This window comes from Andrographis paniculata, unplaced genomic scaffold (assembly GCF_009805555.1).
Source record: "Andrographis paniculata isolate CXL003 unplaced genomic scaffold, ASM980555v1 Contig60END, whole genome shotgun sequence".
Taxonomy (NCBI): Eukaryota; Viridiplantae; Streptophyta; class Magnoliopsida; order Lamiales; family Acanthaceae; genus Andrographis; species Andrographis paniculata.
Genome location: NW_026137596.1, coordinates 3,472,743 through 3,492,419, shown reverse-complemented (window position 1 = coordinate 3,492,419; position 19,677 = coordinate 3,472,743). Strand labels below are relative to the sequence as shown.

The window sequence follows — 19,677 nt, the reverse complement described above, 5'->3', positions numbered from 1 at the left end:
CAAACAAGCATTCCAGTTGCCTGTGGTGTAACAAAAATAATTGAGCTGATTTGACAACACAAGCCAAAGAACAAAGGCATAATATTGCGATGCTTTCGGGGAAACGAAAACACAAGGTGTGGATGGACGAAACAATTAAGTCATGAGTGCCAAAATATCAATGAAGCTTAAACAGCAGTGAAGACACAAAACCAGCTAATAATGGACCCCATCATATAACAATATGGAGCTGAGTGTTTTTGGAGGCAAAAAACACAAAATGGATTCAAACATCAAATAAGGACTGAACTTCTAGAAGGTAAAAGCACAACAGCAATCCGATAAAGCCGGCATTTCTTTTAAATACACCTACTTGCACCCTTTGAAATTTGAAGACACACTGGAAGATAACATTATAAATTTGAAGACACACTGGAAGATAACATTATAGCAAGGTAAAACCTTAACGTAGCTCATATTTTCTTCTGAATTGAATGGATTGTCATTTGACAGCTTCGCATATACTATGCATAAAATAGATTGCCAATAAAACATATGAGCTAGAAACATGGTTTTGACTGTCATATTTACCATTTTAAGATGATGCCCAACCGGAAAAGGAGGTCTGAATGCATCTGTAACAAGATGACACAAAATAGAGACCTGTCTGAATGAACCTGTAACAAAATACATTCAAAGATCAAAGTTTAGAAGATCAATCGTTATATTGGACGACCAATTTACTTCATTGCTGATGCTCGTGGAGTCGGGTTTTATTCAATTCTTCAAAAGTGTAACATTTTCTAAAGAGATGATTTCAAACATCTGATAGACAAAGTGCTTAGGAAGAATCCAAATAGTAAGTTCAAAGGGGATGCTTTGGTCCAGAACGTCTCGTTAAAGGAACACAAGAAAAGTTCATAATGGATCACATTCATACAGACAAGAAGCTCAATGAAATCAAAATAAACCGAAAATTGGAAGGACATATCAATATAATGAAGCAAAGTTAAGCTAAGCACCAATCCTCCATTCTTCCGATACTCAGAATATATCTACCAATTGATAACAAACCAAACCATAATCACAATGGCAAATGTCTGTACTTTTCCAAATTATAATAGTATAAATTCCCAGCTATGACTCTCTCATTGGGAATCAATCAAAGACTGCAAGATATGTACCTTGAATGCGACGCTTTCTTCGATCCTTCTTGTTTTAAGACTGCCGTCGTTACCACTAAACGACGAAGCCAGGAGCGAATATGAAATGGAATCCTAAGCCAATCTTCCGAGACCCTAAAAACAATCTTAAATAAAGTAAACACATTATCAAGGCAAAAGGCATTATGATTTCACTCAAGACATTCCATGTTTGGTTAAGACAAGAATCCAATGACAGAAAGATAATATACAAAGACGCATAGTGTGAAGGATCACCCAGGGAGCCACCTTGACAAAGTGTCCACACTTGCACCAACTTACGTGCAAAAATCATGGTGTCTTGCAAGAAAAGCTGGCTATCCTACTCCGGGATTTCAACAAACCAAATGACATATCATGACACACAGGAACACAGAGAGACAGTCCATTCTTATAGGGATACAAACCTGGGATGCGCAAGAAAGACTGTAAACTGAGCACAACAGGAACAAATAACACTAGCTTCACAACATCAGCACATATACAGAAAGTGAAGCACCAGTAATGATGGCAAAAACGATGCCCTAGCCCTGCAAACATCAAAGTCTAGTGAGCTTGGTTGCACAGAAATGTACTAAGTTCAGAAAGCAGATAACAAATGTACAAGGGAATGGCCACGGCCAACACTCATAACTGCTGACAATGATACGCCAAAGGCGTTGCTCATGAAAATGCATAACAAACATTGATAATTAATAATCCATTCATAGCCCATTCTTTGCCTCAGGTTCGTTCACAAGTAAATGTCTAAACACAAGAAAATTGAACAACTATCCTTTTACAAAACATCATTTGCAACACTTGGAACTTATTTACCTTACGGAACATGTATCTTTTGCGTGGAAGCGCTTTGTGACAAATGCCTTGCCTCACTCTGTCTCTCGAACTGGCAATGGCATCTGCACATCGCCTGTAAGGTGGTAGAGACAATTGATCTAAAACTAAGTTACAGAAAAAAATCTACATGTAAGAATTGAACTCTCAAACAGAAAGCTCCCACATTTCAACCATGGTAAAATATCTAGCCAATAAGGATCGATAAACACAAGTTTGAAATGTATTATACAGATGGTTTAAAACTTTTGACAACTCTACGTATTCGTTCTATGACTACAGGAATGTCCTTTTCACTTAAGGTTGTAAAACAGAATCTGAACCATCCGGGTTCAATACAATGACAGGCTGAACCGGGAGTAACATTAATCTTGGCTTCATTTAATAGCTTATCCCATAACTCAAGCTCCCTTTTATCACTGTACGTACTCATTAGGCTGCTCATATTGACCCAGCAATATAACCCCCCACTGCTTTTTGCACATTCCAAACCAAGTTCTCTCAATCCTGCAACAAATAAATCATACATCATGCGTAGTCTCTGTCGGTTTATCTTGATGTAGTCTAGTGTGAACTGTTTATCTGAAAGCATTGATATGAGAAGCTGCTGGGTGGGTGTTGAAACGGAAGAAAATCTAGTCAATTTCCTTGCTGCAGCCAACACATTTTCATTATATGTATATATAGCCCCAACTCTAAATCCAGGAATGGAGAAATCTTTAGACAATCCGTATATAATGTGAACCCTATCTTTGTCGATGTCCTCTAGGTCAACTATCTCTGCCATGCTTACAAATTCTTCATCCCCGTATGTCGATCCTGCAAAGATTTCATCTGATATGATGTGGATGTTCCTTGTTTTGGCAAAATCTAGGAGATCATACATCATGTCCCGATTCAGTATGTTCCCGACAGGGTTAGATGGATTAGATATGAGAATCCCACGGACTTTTTGACCCCTTTTCCTTGCCTGATTAAATGCTTGTTCCAGAGCCAGCTTATTTAAGGTAAAGTTATCACAATGTCGACAATGAACAGGGATTAGCTCAACACCAGCTCTCCATTTTATATCTCTATCAAATCTGCATTAATTCATTAGCGTTATTATTATTCATATTATTAATATAGAAACTAGAAAATAGCATAAGAGCCATACATAACAAAAGAGGGAGTTAAAAAGTTTTGCATACAACACACTGCATACAATAGAGAATATTGCTATAATGAATGAAATTACAAAAATTTATGGTACCCGGGGTAGTATGGTGCAGGGACAAGGAAAGCGTTTCCTTGATCAGCCAGGCAAAAACTAAGTATCTCAACAGCAGGAGTTGCACCGGAAGTCAATACCAACCTTGAAGGATCAAAGGGTACTGTTCTTCCCATTACTTCAGTCATGAAATCAGCCATTGCCTGTGACATTAGTATGAAGCATATTATATTATGAAATTGCACCGCAGAAAATCAAAAATGAAAATTCAGCCAGCCCTCAACAAAGTACTAGGAATATTCCCGCTATCCAATTCAAGAATATTTCCAAGCCTTAGCAAAGCCATGGCATAACCTAAATCACTACTTCGAAAAATTTAACATTTAAGAGCATTGCATTAGAATATGAAATGAGAACAATATATTCATCATCTCCTCAACTTTACAAGTATTATCTTCATATTTGTATTCTCGCAGCCAAAGTGAGACACCAATTCTCAGGTAAAACCAGAAATCAACTAAAATTATCAAGGAAATGATCAGCCTCATTACCACTTTGAACGCCATTAATCCATCCATAGGCTGGTAGGCAGCAAGCCTGGTGAGCCCTAGAGCATCGGAGCCTACTCCTAACATCGAACCAGTCAAATTTCTCGAAAGCCATGCTTCAATTATATCCAACGACAACTTCAAAGCAGAATCAACAAATTCAAATTAGTGCTCATTTAAAAAATTCACAACGAACCAAAAAGCAATTAGCAAATCACGCAGCCTCACTCACCCTATTCTCCGCTAACCCGAGCTGGATTACGCCCTCCGGATTCGCAGCTTCATCGTAGGGATCCTCTCGCAACCGATCGAGCCCAATGTAGTACGGCGAGTCATTCGGCTTCGCGACGGGGCTAGCCCGGGCCGACACGTGAGCCCGCACCGTGGAGCCACGCGCCAACAAATTAGCACGCGAAGACGAACGCTGCAAATCGGGGAGGTTCGCCGCCGACGCCGAGCGCTGCCGGGGCTGCGAACGGTGTCGTTTCAGGTAAAACTGCAGGAAATAGAAGAGCGCGCAAGGAATCAGCGAGCCGAGGATCAGGCCGCCCCTGCCTTGAACTACCCCCTGCAAAGGCACTATGAGTCTCATGCCGGTTCTGCTCGGGGTTCGATTCGGTGATTCCTTCCGCTCAGGACTCTGGCTTCGGGTCATGTGAGTCACCGGACGCGACGGCGGCGATTAGGATCGGCGTCGGAGGCGGCGGCGGAGGTTGCGAGAAGGCGTGTGAAGTCTGAGGTGGGGATTTTTTCGGTGAGCCAAAAGATGGGGATTCTGCTTCTGGTTTTGGAATCTTTTGCTCCCCAGGTGAAATGACGGGAATGCCCTTCACCTTTGTCTGTGACGTATTTTGGGGCAAGGGTACGATGGACATTGCACTGTACACTTTGTTTGGTTTACTCAAACAACTACGTAATAGGAACGTTTTTTTGTTTTTTTTTTTTAATTTAAATTATTGAATTTTGTTTAGTTGGAAATGCTTTAGAGTGTTTTGTGGACTCGTACGGCTTAGATATGATCGATCGTAAAAGACAAAATTCAATTTCCATTTATAAGAAATTTTTATATTATTTAATAAAGTGTTTAGATAAATATATTTTTTACAATATATTTGTTTATCTTACCATTTTTTACTATACAATTTTTATTGTGAGTGTGTGGTGTGAGAAGAGTGCTTATGAAAAGTACGTTTTATTTATTAGTATTATTATTATTATATATATTATACAAAATTATAAAAATATCCGTATATGTATCATATTTATTACATTGAAAAAAGGCGATATGTTGCGATGTCAGTACCCACCCTAACGGCTAATTATTTCATACTATCAGATGCCAATTTGTGGGTGGTAGGTGACCATGCCTTGTTTGGTTCCAAGTGTTTAAGTATTAGTAGAATTTACTAAAAAAGAATTACTCCATCAGTCCGCAACGTTTACTTTTAATGCGGTATTTAAAAAATAATAGTACTCTCTCCGTTCCATAATAAAATATCTATTTTTCTATTTTAGTCCGTCTCGTAACAAAATATATATTTTCTTTTTAATAACTGTACCTAACATTACAAATACCCTTACAACTTACAATATATTATACAAATGTTATTCCCTTTATATCACACATACTAATAAAGTTATTTTCATCATTTCGACTTTATTCCTACTATATCTAAATATAATATTAATATTTTTAAAACTACGTGCAAAAAACAAATGAATATTTAGTTATGGAACGGTGGGAGTATTTTAATTACAATGAGTAATTAAAATTAGTGTAATGACATTTTTGCCCTTTTTTTTGTGTAAAAGTAATGATGTGATGTAAAATAAAGGTATTTGTGAAAAAAAAAAATAAGGTAATTAATAAATATTTACTTTGTAACTGAACGTCCCAAAATAAAAATATGTATACTTTTTAGCTGGACGGAGTGTATAATTTTATTAAATCACTAGATAAGTGAGTTTGGCAAACTTATGGTTTGTTTAGATAGGTTTTTATTTTTGTTTTTGTTTTTTTTTTTTTTAAGTTTGGAAAAAATAAAAAGTTAAGTATTTGATTTGATATTTTGTGAAAAAAAAAATACATTTGATGTAATATTTTTTGGAAAATAAATAGTATCAAATAAGTAAAAATGTGTTGTATAAATAGAGTCTTAATCTTTTTATAATTTTACCATGTTTAAATGTGGGGTGCAGTTACTGTTTATATTTTATGAAGTATGACATATTAACATATCCTTTATACTAAAATCAATACTACTTCTCCGTCCTAATACAATACTCAATACTCTTGTTTATCATTTTTGTCTGTCCCAAAATAATAGTCTTATTTCTATAAATAACAATATCACCATAAAACTATCCCTACTTTTTCATTTTTATTACACAATTGCCACTATTTTTTACACTAATACACTCACAAGGGCAAAAAAAAAAAAAAGTCTTTTATCCATACTTTTTATCAACTACCAATATAATATTAATATTCCTTAAATCTCGTACTCAATCCCAATTAAGACTATAGTTCTGAAACGAAGAGAGTATATGATAACTTTAAATTATTACTTCCTCTGTCCCAATACAATAGTTTTATTTACCATTTTTGTCCGTCTCAAAACAATAGTCTCATTTTCATAAATAACCATATCACCGTAAAACTATCCCTACTTTTTCATTATTATTACACAATTGTCACTACTTTTTACACTAATATACTCACAAGGGCAAAAAAGTCATTTAACCTTACTTTTTACCCACTACCAAATTTAATTCAAAACATAAAACCAACTCCAAAACCCACAGATTTATTTCTAAGAAATTCTATCCTTATTTTACTATTTCAACTTTCTTTTCCCTCCAAAAACATTAATTCAAACACTCAATTTTTATTTATTTTATTAAACTAAAATCTAATTTTATATTCAAAACAGCACATCAATACATATTTATATCACATCAAACAACTATTTCAATTCAAAACTTTGCAACTCAAAATCAAAACCTCACAAGTAACACACACCCGATTCCTTTATAAACTTTCAATATTCACTCGATTTTTCGGATGTAGAAAGATGCCAAACCCCTTGCACACTTGAACTAACAAATAAAGTGCACTATTATTTCTTAATTTACTACAAAAACTCCAAAAAGCCTCTTTGAAAAGGGACTGAGAAAGTACTATTTTGTTTAATATATAATGCGACAAAATCACTTAAAGATGGCAAAACGCAACCAATAAAGCATATAAAGATAGCTTAAGAATTCTATCCAAGTGTGTCATCATGTTTTGTTACAACCCGATCTAAACTAGGATCTCAAAGTTCCAATCTTTGAATTTCAATAACCAAAATTTGATTGATATGGAAAGACCACAAGATGTCATGTAAACAGAGCAATGAAGAGAAATAGTCTTTACCAATTAAACTATACATTGTGCTTCTTTCTGATTTTACCTTTGCCATGACCCTTCCTTCGGGCGATCTTGATCTTCTTTTTCATCTTCTTACCCATGGGCTTCAACAATCTTGCATGCTGACTGCCATCAGCCATCTCCACATCTGCTCACCAGCAAAATCGACATTGATTTTACAAACAGCTTGGAAAATTAAAAATATGCATTTGGCATCATATTATAGTTAAGTTTCTCATGTATATGTTAGTCATTTTCCTCGAAAACTCTCGAATGTATCAGTACTTCTGGAAATATCCTCTCTATCTCTAACCAAAGCATTGGAAATCAAATCATAACACAATTACATTCAGATCATAGACCACATATTATACACAATCAATGTAAGATTTTTACATTTGATCCTAGTTGTTTACTTCCATAATCTCATTGCTATGTTATACGATAAATGCCTAAAGAGGAACAAATCAATTTAACATATTTCTGTTCATGAATTTTCCGGAACTAAATTACTCCTCAAAATCCTACAAATTCCTAATGGAAATAAGTAAATCAACCGTATAAATTTCTGTTATTCAACACAGGAATCATATAAACAATCTCCACACTGTGCACGAACCAAAACTCAGGCAGAAAGTGAAACCAAAAGAGAAATTATAAACCATACCCATGCCGTCGGTTTTAGGCAAAGAACCAGCAGCCTCATCGGCGGTCTCCATGGCGGCGAAGGGGCTGGGCTTGACTGGAAGTTTAGGGGCGGCGAGAGCGGCCTCCAGGGCGGTTTGCTTGGCCGCCTCTTTCTTCTCGTAAATTGGCTCAACCATTTCTCTCCTTATCGCCCTCAACCTCTTCTCCCGCTTTGATCTCATTGATTTCGCCATGGCTCGTCAATATCTTCTCCTTCAATTCGATAACTACAAGGAAGAAGGATTCGCCGACCACAGAGCTTCGCTAGGGTTCTTAATTAGGGTTTTGAAATCGGGTCTGGTTTCTGGTTCTACTACTAATAATAAAAATATTAAAAAATACTCTTAAAAAGGGCTTTATTAATATTGGGCTAATGTTATTTGGGCTTTCATTTCAAACCCAGTTTATTTGGGCCTAAGGTTTGAGTTTATTTGAATTGGGTCTCAATTTAAATCTAACACTGTTACATTTATACGATTTTTAATAAAAATATAAAAGTACTTTTTTTGTGGATTTAAATTTTTTAATAATAAAATATCGAATTTAAATAATTGTTTGATAATATTATAAATTTAAAATAAATTTATAGTATGATATTAAAAAAAAAATTATTTAATTTAATCAAATTTTTTTAAAAAAATAAATAATGAAAATTTCGGTAAATTTCACAAAAAATACAATCATCGTATTTTTGTTTTAATAACCAAAATTATACTAGATTATTTAAATAAAAAATTCAAACGCAAACTAAATTCAAATTTTGTATCTTTTTAAGTTTAAAAAATGTTTAATGTTTATTTTATTTATTTTTATATTATTACAGTTTTTCAACACAAAAAATATATATATATATATATATAAGTGTCGGTCACACGAGCTGATGTAACATCACTGAATCTTAATGCCTTGCTTCCATAAGCTTTTTTTTTTTTTTGTTTGGAAGTCACGTCCATTTTGGTAGATACTATAAAAAGGATTTATTTATTTATTATTTTCGGTAATCTTTTAATATAAATGAATTTAGTAATTTACGAAGAAAAAAAAATGTATTTCTATATGGAATTAAAGATTAAATATTAAAAACATTAAAAAAATTATTTCATCCGTCCCAATATAAGAGTCTTGTTTACCATTTTTGTACGTCCAAAAATAATAGTCTCATTTTCATAAATAACTATATCACCGTAAGGCTATCCCTACTTTTTCATTATTATTATTATACAATAGTCACTACTTTGTACACTAATATACTCACAAGGGAATTTTTTCCTTTCTTTCTACTGACTACTAATATAATATCAATATTTCTTAAATCTCATGTCTAACACAACAAGAATATACTTTTGGGACGGAATGAGTATTTGTCAACCAAACAAATTCAAATAAAGTACCGTTCAACCAAAAAGAAGTTATCATTGTCTCTTAAGATTGATATTTGAATATTAATTATTATATTAATATATAGTATAAATAAAAAAAAATGACAAAAATATATTTATTACAATATTTATTGATTAAATTATTCAAATATAAGTAATATTTTTAATATCTAAGTAAATGACACAAAAGATAAATGACAATCTTACACTGAACGGAAAAATATATTTTTAGTTTGAGTTTTTTTTTTTTTTTTAAAACATTAGATATAATATTTTGTGATTAGAAAAATACATTTTTATAAATACTTGTAATGGTCCTATAGTAAATAAACTGAAATTAAATTTCAAAATGACATATCTAAAATATTTTATAATACTACATTAAAGACTTTTAGTTCACATACAAAATATTAAAATTATTTTCATTTTCAAACTATCAAAAAAAAAAAAAAAAAAAAAAACTACAACACAATACATTAATTTCAACATGCTTTAAATAATTTATACTTAGAGTCAAACTAAAATCAAACCGAATTAATTAAGAAAATTCAAATACATACCCAATTTTCTTTTTTTAAAAAAATAAAAATATAAAAGTTTCCAACGGGAATGATATAAAAAAATAAAAATAAAATACTAGTAATAATTTGATAAAAAAAAAAAGTATTTCAAGCAACAATATACTTCTTCTGTCATCCAAATTTATTTTTATTTATTTTTTCATTCAAATTTATTTTTGTTTTTTTTTACTTAAAAAAGTAAAAAAATTTATTTCTCCATATTTTTCTTAAAATTCGTATCCGATCAAATGAGCACACGATTGGACGTTCTATGACGGAGGAAGTACTTGTTATTCAATTTAGTTGCTCTATATATCTAACTTCCAACTGCAATAGGTTCACTGTCCCTCTCAAATTTAATGCCTTCCTAAACTATAATTGAATTTTTTTATTTATTTATAGGATAGAACACAAATATTAATATTGCATTGATGCCATCTATCTGCATTCATTCAGAATTTCACCAATTAATTTTGCATGTGTCACAAAATAAATTCCCCAAATTATACAATCCACATTTATTTAATTTATATTTAATAAGTAATTAGGCCAGAAATGGATCACAAATAAGAATAAAATCAAACATATATTCTACATTTTATTTGATTGTCTCAATTAGGTTCCCATTTTTATTTTTATATATATTTTTTAATATTATATATTAAATAAATAAATAAATGCTTCTAATTTGTCGTCACTTATTTAAATTTAAATCGATAACGTCAAAATTAAAAATAAATAAAATTTTACAATATTTTAAATTTAGAAATTGCAATAAAAAAATAAGACTATTTTAACCCCAAAACTTCTCTCTCCAACCAACGGAACAGTCTGTCTTCTCTGCACGTCTTTCTCTCTCTATCCTCTCTCTCTCTCTCTCTCTCTCTCACAGAGACACACAGTCGGATTTGTCTGCAAATTGATTTGCAAACTGATCGGCATTCCCCAAGCAATCAGTTAATTGGTGTATTGTATTCATCAATTTCGAGAACACAGAAGGTGCCGTTCCATTAGCAGTGAGAGAGCTCCATTTTCAGATTCTGCTTCTCCATTTTCGGAGGAAGATCTGTTGCTGGCAATTTCTGTTTCAATTTTGAGCTGCTTCTCTACTATCGGATTTTTCAGCTTCAATCGTTGAAGGAAACGACGAGATCGCGATACATCGATAATTCCTTTGTTTTTGATGCGAGAGAGATGGAGCACAAGCACAAGCTCATACTGGTCATATGTTTGCCATCAATATCAACCCTACTACTTCTATTGCTGTTAGCCTTTTGCCTCGTGCGGAGGATGAGGGCGGAAGGTTCTAGAGACGCCGAAACTGCATTCCAGTGCAAGGAAAGAGATTTGGCGGCAAACGCGTCGGAGGATTTGATCTGGTTCCGAGGCGGTGAACATCTTACGGCGCAGGAAATCCTGGATGCTCCTGGTGAAGTGATTGGGAAATCCAGCTATGGAACGCTTTACAGAGCCTGTTTGGTCAAATCAAATTCGCTCACATTGCTTAGATTCCTTAGGCCTACCTGCACACTGAGGGTTAAGGAGGTCCTGCCAATTGCAGAGTTTTTGGGTTCTGTTAGGCACCCAAATTTGGTGCCTCTTAATGCATTTTATGCAGGCTCGAGAGGGGAGAAGCTTATGGTTCATCCATTTTATGCTGCTGGAAATTTGGCTCAGTTCATCAGAGGTAAATAAGGCTCTTATAATTTTACTTGTTATTGCTATCAAATTTAATCTCATAGTAGAAGAAATGGATTGGCTCTTATGAGTTTACTTGTTATTGCTATCAAATTTAATCTTATTGTCATTGTGGAAGAAATGGATTCAACTTAGTGAACAGCTGATATGATTCTGTGTAGAGTTGAATGATCTTAATTCAAATTGTTCTTTATTCTGAAGTACAGACAGATTGGTATAATCTTGAAAGTGTTGTTGGTTTAAATTCCATCATGCTTCAATGAATTTCTTGGTTTAGTTTAAGTGTTGATCTTTCGACGGCTGTTCCCCGAAAAGTTTCAATTGATCTCTTGCTTGCAATGGAATTCTTAATATCTTTTTGTCAGCGATCCGAATTTAATGTTTCTACTTTGATGGATAGTTGATCTCTTTAATGCTGCCATTGTGATGCTGTACATTGAACTTTCATTAATGTTATATACAGCATTATTGTAATTTTCCGGGAAGTATTGAATCTATTGGTACGTCGTAAATAAATTGCCTTACACCGTTGCATTGAGTGATGTCTTTTTTCACCTTTCTTGTTGGTTTTCGAAGATATCTAAGCTTCCATTCATGGCGTGTTCATTGGCAGATGATAATGGTGCTGCTCGGAAATGGCCGATCATATGCAGGATTTCCACCGGCATTGCCAGAGGACTTTTCCATCTACACACATCAAATGAGAAGCCCATTATCCATGGCAACCTTAAGTCGAAAAACATACTCCTGGATCATCATTGCAACCCATATGTGTCGGATTTTGGGCTGCATCTTCTTCTGAGTCCTGCTGCAGGGCAACAAATGCTCGAAAGGTCTGCATCCGAGGGGTATAAAGCTCCGGAATTGATTAAGCTGAAAGATGCCTGTGAAGCTAGTGATATTTACAGCTTAGGAGTAATCCTTCTAGAGTTGCTGACCGGAAAACCAGCGATCGATGAAAACCCTACGCCTGATCAAGATTTTTATCTGCCGAGTGTCTTGAGAAGTGCGATTATTGATGATCGAATCTCTGACTTGTATCATCCCAACATCCTTCAGAACCTAAGCAATGATCAGAGGGTAGTCACTGAAGATGGGATTCTCAAATATTTTCAACTGGCAATGGCTTGTTGCTCTCCCTCCCGACCCCTTCGACCTGACATTAAGCAAATTCTCGACAAGCTTGAGGAAATCGGGAAGTGTTGAAACCCTGGCCCCTAAGGTTATGTTTCGACTTCTTTGCAGTTCTTGTCGTGGACTAACATACATTCTCCCGCGATGAATGTTTTGGCCGAGAATTTATCTTCATGACCCTTGGCAGCATCAGAAAGAGACTCCGATTGACTTGCAGACGAAGGTTTAACAACAAAATAGTCGCGAAAGATGATCATATGCAGATATTTTTTTTGATGTGAAGAAATTAGAGTGATCGGACTTTTGAATTTGTTGTTTATTGAATGAGATAATGAATAGCATTGTTGTTAGGAAACTCGTCGTCGTCGACAGAATTTGAAACGTATTATTAGTGTTAATTACAGAGTCATTGGCAGCTCTAGATCTTCAGTGCGTGAGGATGCTTTGCTAAATCACCCCGGAATTATTTTCGCGACCATCGCGGAAGAATGAAGATTAGAACATCAAAGGTATCCATTCATTTTCAACTATTTTATTTCGCAGCTTCGGTATTCATAGATTTGAGCAAATTTATAGGATCGCATGAAGAGAAAGAGCCCGACATTTTCTACATTTTTGTTTACTGGCATTAGATTGTTTCTGGTAGTTTAGCTCGATATCGAGACTAGGACTTCGGAAGAATGCTTATAGAAAAGACTAATTTAGAACAAATTCGGAAAAACATATCATCTCACACAAGAAAGGTAGGTTCTATACAGTTGGAATGATCTAAGACATAAAATTTCTACAGACAAATGTTGTCGAATATATCAGAATCGAGCTTCGGCTTCATACTTACCCGACTTCCATTCCATGATTGCAGAAAGAAGCGTGTAGTTCGGAACCAAGTACTTGTGCGGCAACGGCGATTCTGTCATCGGAGACGTATCGTTCGCCTCGAGCCACGACTCGATCCCCTTCCGGTCGTACGTGTAGCCATCCCCAGCAACGCACGGATCCTCCATTACGCCCTGCAACACGTAAGCTCTACTTATTTTCGATTCATAAGACAAATCATCGACTCATTTACGCGATAAAAAAAAGTTACCTTGAGAATAGGGCACAAGAAGTGTTTCGGAGGCGGGGGCATAGCCTCAGCAGCCGAGTCCCGAGCTTCCTCGGCGAAGTCTTTCATCCTCTCCAACAATGGAAAGACTTGTTCCTCTAACTCAGGCCTATCGATTCTCCTAAGTTCAGTGCACTGCAGCGCAACGAGTGCTAATTCTCTGGTTTCCTCGACAGGCCAAGCGCCGGCCTCGGGATCCAGCACCTCCGCGAAACGCCCCTTGCTTATCGCTACTTCGACTTTATGAGCTAGCGCGATCGCCTGCTTCCCCGTCAGCAGTTGCAGAACAACCATCCCGAAGGCATAGACATCAGACTTGGGAGAAACAACTCCGGTTCTTTGATACTCGGGATCGATGTAGTACATTGTGCCCACCGGCGCGGTGTCCTTGTACGCGGCGGATAACGAAAGAGCGTCCCTGTTCACCATTGTCGAGAGCCCAACGTCCCCTATTTTGCTCACGTAGTTTCGATCGAGGAGTATGTTCGCCGGCTTCAGGTCGCGGTGTATGATTGCTCTCGGCTTTGTGCTGTGCAGGAACACGAGGGCCGATGCTACTTCCCAGGCGATCCGGAAACGATCGTGCCATAACAGCGGTCGCCTGGGTTTCTTCATCAGTATGTCTTCGAGGCTGCCGTTCTCCATGAACTCGTACACGAGGCAGCTCCGCTCCGGGCAGGCGCCGAGAAGAATCATCAAGTGAGGGTGTCGAATTCGGCTCAATATCTCCAACTGTGAAAACGACGATTTCGAACACGAAACAGAGCTTAAGAACATCGAATCAATGCTATTATCAGAGAGAATGGACGTACCTCTTGCTGAAATTGCTTATCTCTGGTAGCTTCCGTCGAGTGAAGAACCTTCACGGCCGCGGTCGTGTGCAGAAAGCTGCATTTATACACGGCGCCATACGCGCCCATCCCGATTTTGAGATCGTCGGAGAAGGATGAAGTCGCGGACTCGATTTCTTCCCACGTGAATTGTCGATACAGATTGAAGCCGCCGGTCAAGGTAGATTCGAGCTTCTCCTTCTCTTTGGTTTCGTGTAACGCTCTTATCTCCGCTTCTTTCCTTTCTGCAGCTTCTCTCTCGACGCAGTCCTTGATGAGCTCGGCTTCTCTTATCGCAGCTTCGTATCTTTCTTTAACCTTTCGCGCAAACTCTTTCGCTTCTTCTTCCTTGATACTTATCTGTTTTAGATTAGCGTCCTCTTGTAGACGACGTTTCTGAAGTTCGCTTAACTGGCAGAGCAGAAGGTGTTTTAGTCGAAAGAACTCGTCGTATACGTGCAAATGAACATTAGATGCGAAAACGAACCTTCCTAGAAGCATCGGTGGCCTCGGTTTGAGCCATGGCGTACATTCCTCGAATATGTCTCAGCTCAGTCCTCAATCGTTCGACCTCAAAGTCGACGTTCACCTGCATAAACGAATGCTGTCGTCGAGACTCGAGCTAAATAAACCAAAATCAATACGAAGTCGTATGATCTTCGACTAGATTACCTGATTCTCGGAAGAGATATCCGATGTCGAGGCTTGATCCCACAACAAACTATCTCTTGCTGCTAAGCTCGCGAGGCTCGGGGCCATGGTAGTCCCGTCAATTGCATTGAAGCCACTGATAGGTAAGTCTTTCAAAGGGACAACTCCGCCCGAAGGCATTCGTTTATGAAGAAGCGACTGATTTATCGCGGAGAGAGCTTGGAAGCGCTGCGCCGGCAGCGAAGACGAACGATAATTAGAATAGGATCCTACCGAGCCCTGATCCGTCCAATCTGAAGACACAAGAAGGGAAATGAGTTATTACAGTTTTTTTTTTTTTTTTTTACGACGAGGAAACGAACACTTATTACATAAGATACGAGACCTGTTCGCGAGCTCAAACTATTGTTTGTGTAATTATCGGTGGACGTGCTGCTCGTCTCGCTGGCGTCGTCTTCTTCTTCTTCAATGAATCTTTCGTTTGGTTCTGAATTTGCAGGACGTATCGACGACAGCTTCCCCTTAGAAACAGCGTACACAGTACAAAACATCGGACAGCCTTCCGTTATCATCGATGACAGCTTTGGCGTCCTTAACATGATAACTTTTGATCGCTAAAATGCAATACATTTGATACACGAAGAACACAGCGTGATTAATATGTTTTGTAAATTACCTGGAGAAGATATTACGGGAGGAAGTCGCGATGACAAGTTTAGCGATCTTATTTCGCTGTATATCCCCAGCTATAGCTTCTACGACGTCGTCTGATTCGATCTGCACGATTTCTACTTGCACCTGCGAGAAGGTAGAGCTGATAAGAACCTCACGAGACGACGAAAAATATAATCTTCCAAGAAATCCATCGGTATAATATCTAACCTTTCTTTGGGAACACATTTTTTTGTAGGGAAGAAGCTTTTCCTTCGCTTGCCACTCGAGTTCCTTTCGAAATGCCTTCACCACATCTTCCCGAACTTGCGAAACGGGAATAAAGTTACCCACTGGAACGACCAAAACAGCATGTAACATATCCAACAAATCTAAAAAATGCCTCAAAATTTCAACTTAAAAGTTGTTAGATGATATAAATGACCGACTAACCTAAACGTTTTAGCTGTTAGGATACGATATCATTTAATTATTTATCTACAAACATGGGTCAACCAACAAGAGTAATTTCATCGATTAAAGTCATGAGTTCATCGCCGAAAGCCCAATTCAACCAAGTCGAGGATCAAACCATCCTAACAATGTACTAACACAAAGATCATTCGATGCTTTTTTTTCTTTCTAAACACACACAAATGATTTCTTCACAGCATCATCATTCACAAATACATAAGTTTTTCATTCATTACTGAAAGGCCAATCCAATCAAGTCGAGGAGCATCGAGTATCAAACCATCTGATCAATGTGCTAAACCAATTTTCAAACACAAGAAACACAAAGATCGATGATTTCTTTTTTCTAAACACACAAATAACTTCTTCACAGCATCATCATCATTCAACAAACATATCTTAACTAAATCTAAATCAATCCATGCCATGAAAAACTGTAGCAAACAACTTACTAGGAGTCGGAATTCGCGAAATCACCGGGCGAACATGCAGTATCTTGAAGTAGACTTGTCCTTCAGGAACAAACTTCTCCAAAGCCCACTTGACAACATATTTGCTCTTACTGCTTCCACTTATTGCCAGAGCTACTACAGACTCTGCTAATGCTGCATTATTCACATCGAATCCTTCCATTTTCCTAATCTCCTTTTCCCCCATTTTTGCAGCTAATCTCAAACTCAACGATCCGCCAAACTTCAAATCCAAAACTAAAAACTCAGATTCAATAAATCGTGAAGATGGTAACAAACTTCATAGACTCTGTTTGTACACGTTTTCCATATCCAGATAACTTCCAAAATACTTCACCAAATCAAATGTAAAATTTAAATCACAACAGAGCCTGACTTTCAGATAAACCCTAAATCGAAAAACTCAACAAATCTAACACATAAAAAGCAACACGAAACGCTGCAATTCTCACCAAATTGAAGAACCACAATCCTTTCGCTTCCTCTAACGCGAAATTTCCCCGAATCCACCTGAATTTCACGAACGGAGCTCAGAACCGTCGCGTAAATTACGAAGGAAATACAAAACACGACAAATTCATTTTGCCAACAGAATTCAAAAATAGAGAGTGGTTGGTTACCAGTTTTTATGATACACATGGCCACAAATTATATCGCGCCAGCTCGCGCAACAAAGGCTGCCGTAGAACAGTAGGACATCCACCACCCCCACCGACCTCCGCCGCGATCAGGATTCAATTACCGCTGCATTTATGACAATGATGCATCAAAATTGAAGATCCACAGCAGCAGCAGCAGCAGCGCTGGCGAAAAGTCTGGCGTTGAATGTATGTGAAAAGGAATTGGCAGTATCCGTTCACTTGCTCTTTATTTATTTATTATTATTTTTTTTTATTTGTCACTTTCATTTTGGGCGTGTTTGTTTGGATTTAAATTTTCAGATGAGTTGAGATTTAAATAATAAACATTTTAAATTAAAATACTTCGTTCTGAAATAAATAAATATTGATATAATATTTTAAATTTAAAATTATTTTTTAAAATAATATTAAAAATAAAAAATAAATATTTAATTTGATATTCGTAAAAAAAAAAATTAAATCAACATTAGAATTTTATCAAAATCCTTTAAACTAATACACCCAAATATATTTATTTATTTCTGCGTTGTATGAATAGAATTTTTCAACTATTTGGCTGACGTGGCAATGCCGTGGTCAAAAGTAAACATATTGGGGACCACTCGAAGTTAATTTTTTAGTGACGAATAGTTTGTTTGGATTATATTATTATATTTTGAATATCTTTGGATGTTTTCTGGTATATTACATTTAAATATTTTCCTGAAATATAATTTTAATTAATAATGTTTTTTTAAATATAGTAAATTATATTTATTAATAAAATATTACAAATAAAAATAGAAAAATATGAGCGAACTTACTATTTATTACTCCCTCCATTAGGGTAAAGTATTTATTTATTTATTTATTTATTTATTGTATTTTATCGTCGTATTCATGTTTCAAATTTCGGAGTGTTAGAGAGATCATGTAAATTTTGATTCTATTAGAGAAGAGTGTTTGTTTGGGGTATAGATTTTGAATTGGGATTTGAATAGTAAAAATTTTCAATTTAAATAGTTGTACGATGTGATATAAACAGATGTTGATGATTTGAACGTAAAAGTGATTTTTAGTATAATATAAAAAATAAAAAATAGGTGTTTGATGATATTTTTTTAGAAAAAAAATGGAATGAATAATATATTTAAAATCCAATTTAAAAAAAAACACACCCCTAGGGGCTGATATAATTAATAATTAATTATTTAATGTGATTATACAATTAATTAAGTATTTAATACCATTACATGATATAATTAATAATTATTTATTTAATACCATGATTAAGGGCTGAATTAAAATATGGTGTTAAATTTTTTAATTCAACATTTGATCCTCCTCCTTTGAAATTTATGATAGAGTTGAATTTTTGTATTTTACTTCCTCCGTCTCCACATAATTTATTCATATTTTTTATTTTCGTCTCTTCTATAAAATTATTTTTTTCTTTCTTTTGAAAATATAATTATACACTTTAATCGCATTTTAAATTTTATAACTTTTTTAATCTTAATTAAACTATTTAGTTATCTCAATCTTAATCTATAACTATTTTTACTATACAATAATTATTTTCACTAACATACTTCTTAATTACTTACTAATTATATTTTACTTAAATTCCAGTGCCTACAATAATGAGCTCATATTACATGGTACGGAGGGAGTATCAGGTTTGTAGATTTGATTTTGGTTTAGAAAATTTTGATGTATATTAATTTGATAATTAATAGATATAATAATATAAATATGCATTAAATTAAATTATAAAATTAATAATAATATAATTTAAATATTAATTTATACTTCCTCCATCATGCAAATGTGTGTTCATTTGACCGGATACAAGTTTTAATAAAAGTGAGTAATAATGGTTATTTTTTCCTTTTATAATAAAAAATACAGTATAAAAATATAATAATTTTTTATTTAAAAAGAAAACAAGAATATTTTTCAATGACAACTAAAAAGAAAAGTGAACATAGATTTGAAGGATGGAGAAAGTATTAATCATAATAATTATTTATATTAGTATATTAAATTTTATTGAGCTCAATTGAGCTACCCCAAAGTCGAGCTCGAGCTCAGTTTGTTAATAGATAAAATAATTTTCAAACTCAAGCTCTAGTCGAGCTGCTAATGGATCAAACTTGGCTCGCGAACTATTCTTCCAAACCCATAAAATTAATCCTATTTCTTTTAGCTATTATACTAACTTAATTCAATT

General features: G+C 35.2%; 4 protein-coding genes across 7 annotated transcripts; 1 reads left to right on the top strand and 3 right to left on the bottom strand.

The window, feature by feature from the left end:
* Window positions 1–2,182: 2,182 nt before the first annotated feature.
* On the bottom strand, window positions 2,183–4,546 carry LOC127259865 (probable aminotransferase ACS12). The gene is made up of 4 exons (XM_051287476.1): window positions 4,006–4,546; window positions 3,777–3,911; window positions 3,268–3,428; window positions 2,183–3,097 (listed from the first exon to the last, which is right to left on the bottom strand). The coding sequence occupies exons 1-4, from the start codon at window positions 4,426–4,428 to the stop codon at window positions 2,242–2,244; spliced, it is 1,575 nt and encodes a 524-aa protein (XP_051143433.1). The 5' UTR covers window positions 4,429–4,546; the 3' UTR covers window positions 2,183–2,241.
* A 2,456-nt stretch (window positions 4,547–7,002) lies between these two features.
* Window positions 7,003–8,179, bottom strand: LOC127259779 (uncharacterized). The gene is made up of 2 exons (XM_051287366.1): window positions 7,853–8,179; window positions 7,003–7,333 (listed from the first exon to the last, which is right to left on the bottom strand). Exons 1-2 carry the CDS (start codon window positions 8,064–8,066, stop codon window positions 7,200–7,202), a joined length of 348 nt encoding a protein of 115 aa, XP_051143323.1. The 5' UTR covers window positions 8,067–8,179; the 3' UTR covers window positions 7,003–7,199.
* Window positions 8,180–10,622: 2,443 nt separating this feature from the next.
* Window positions 10,623–13,064, top strand: LOC127259601 (putative kinase-like protein TMKL1). The gene is made up of 2 exons (XM_051287027.1): window positions 10,623–11,498; window positions 12,123–13,064. Exons 1-2 carry the CDS (start codon window positions 11,006–11,008, stop codon window positions 12,713–12,715), a joined length of 1,086 nt encoding a protein of 361 aa, XP_051142984.1. The 5' UTR covers window positions 10,623–11,005; the 3' UTR covers window positions 12,716–13,064.
* A 252-nt stretch (window positions 13,065–13,316) lies between these two features.
* LOC127259600 (U-box domain-containing protein 35-like) lies at window positions 13,317–17,665 on the bottom strand. Of its 4 annotated transcripts, none has more exons than XM_051287024.1 (11): window positions 17,445–17,665; window positions 17,277–17,334; window positions 16,807–17,155; window positions 16,112–16,233; window positions 15,906–16,027; window positions 15,615–15,820; window positions 15,251–15,522; window positions 15,066–15,167; window positions 14,561–14,989; window positions 13,731–14,480; window positions 13,317–13,653 (listed from the first exon to the last, which is right to left on the bottom strand). In XM_051287024.1, exons 3-11 carry the CDS (start codon window positions 17,009–17,011, stop codon window positions 13,453–13,455), a joined length of 2,409 nt encoding a protein of 802 aa, XP_051142981.1. In that variant the 5' UTR covers window positions 17,012–17,155; window positions 17,277–17,334; window positions 17,445–17,665; the 3' UTR covers window positions 13,317–13,452. The 4 variants fall into 4 exon arrangements, with proteins under 4 accessions (XP_051142981.1, XP_051142980.1, XP_051142979.1 ...); XM_051287023.1 differs by having other exon boundaries at window positions 16,807–17,061; XM_051287022.1 differs by having other exon boundaries at window positions 16,807–17,047.
* Between the last annotated feature and the right edge of the window lie 2,012 nt (window positions 17,666–19,677).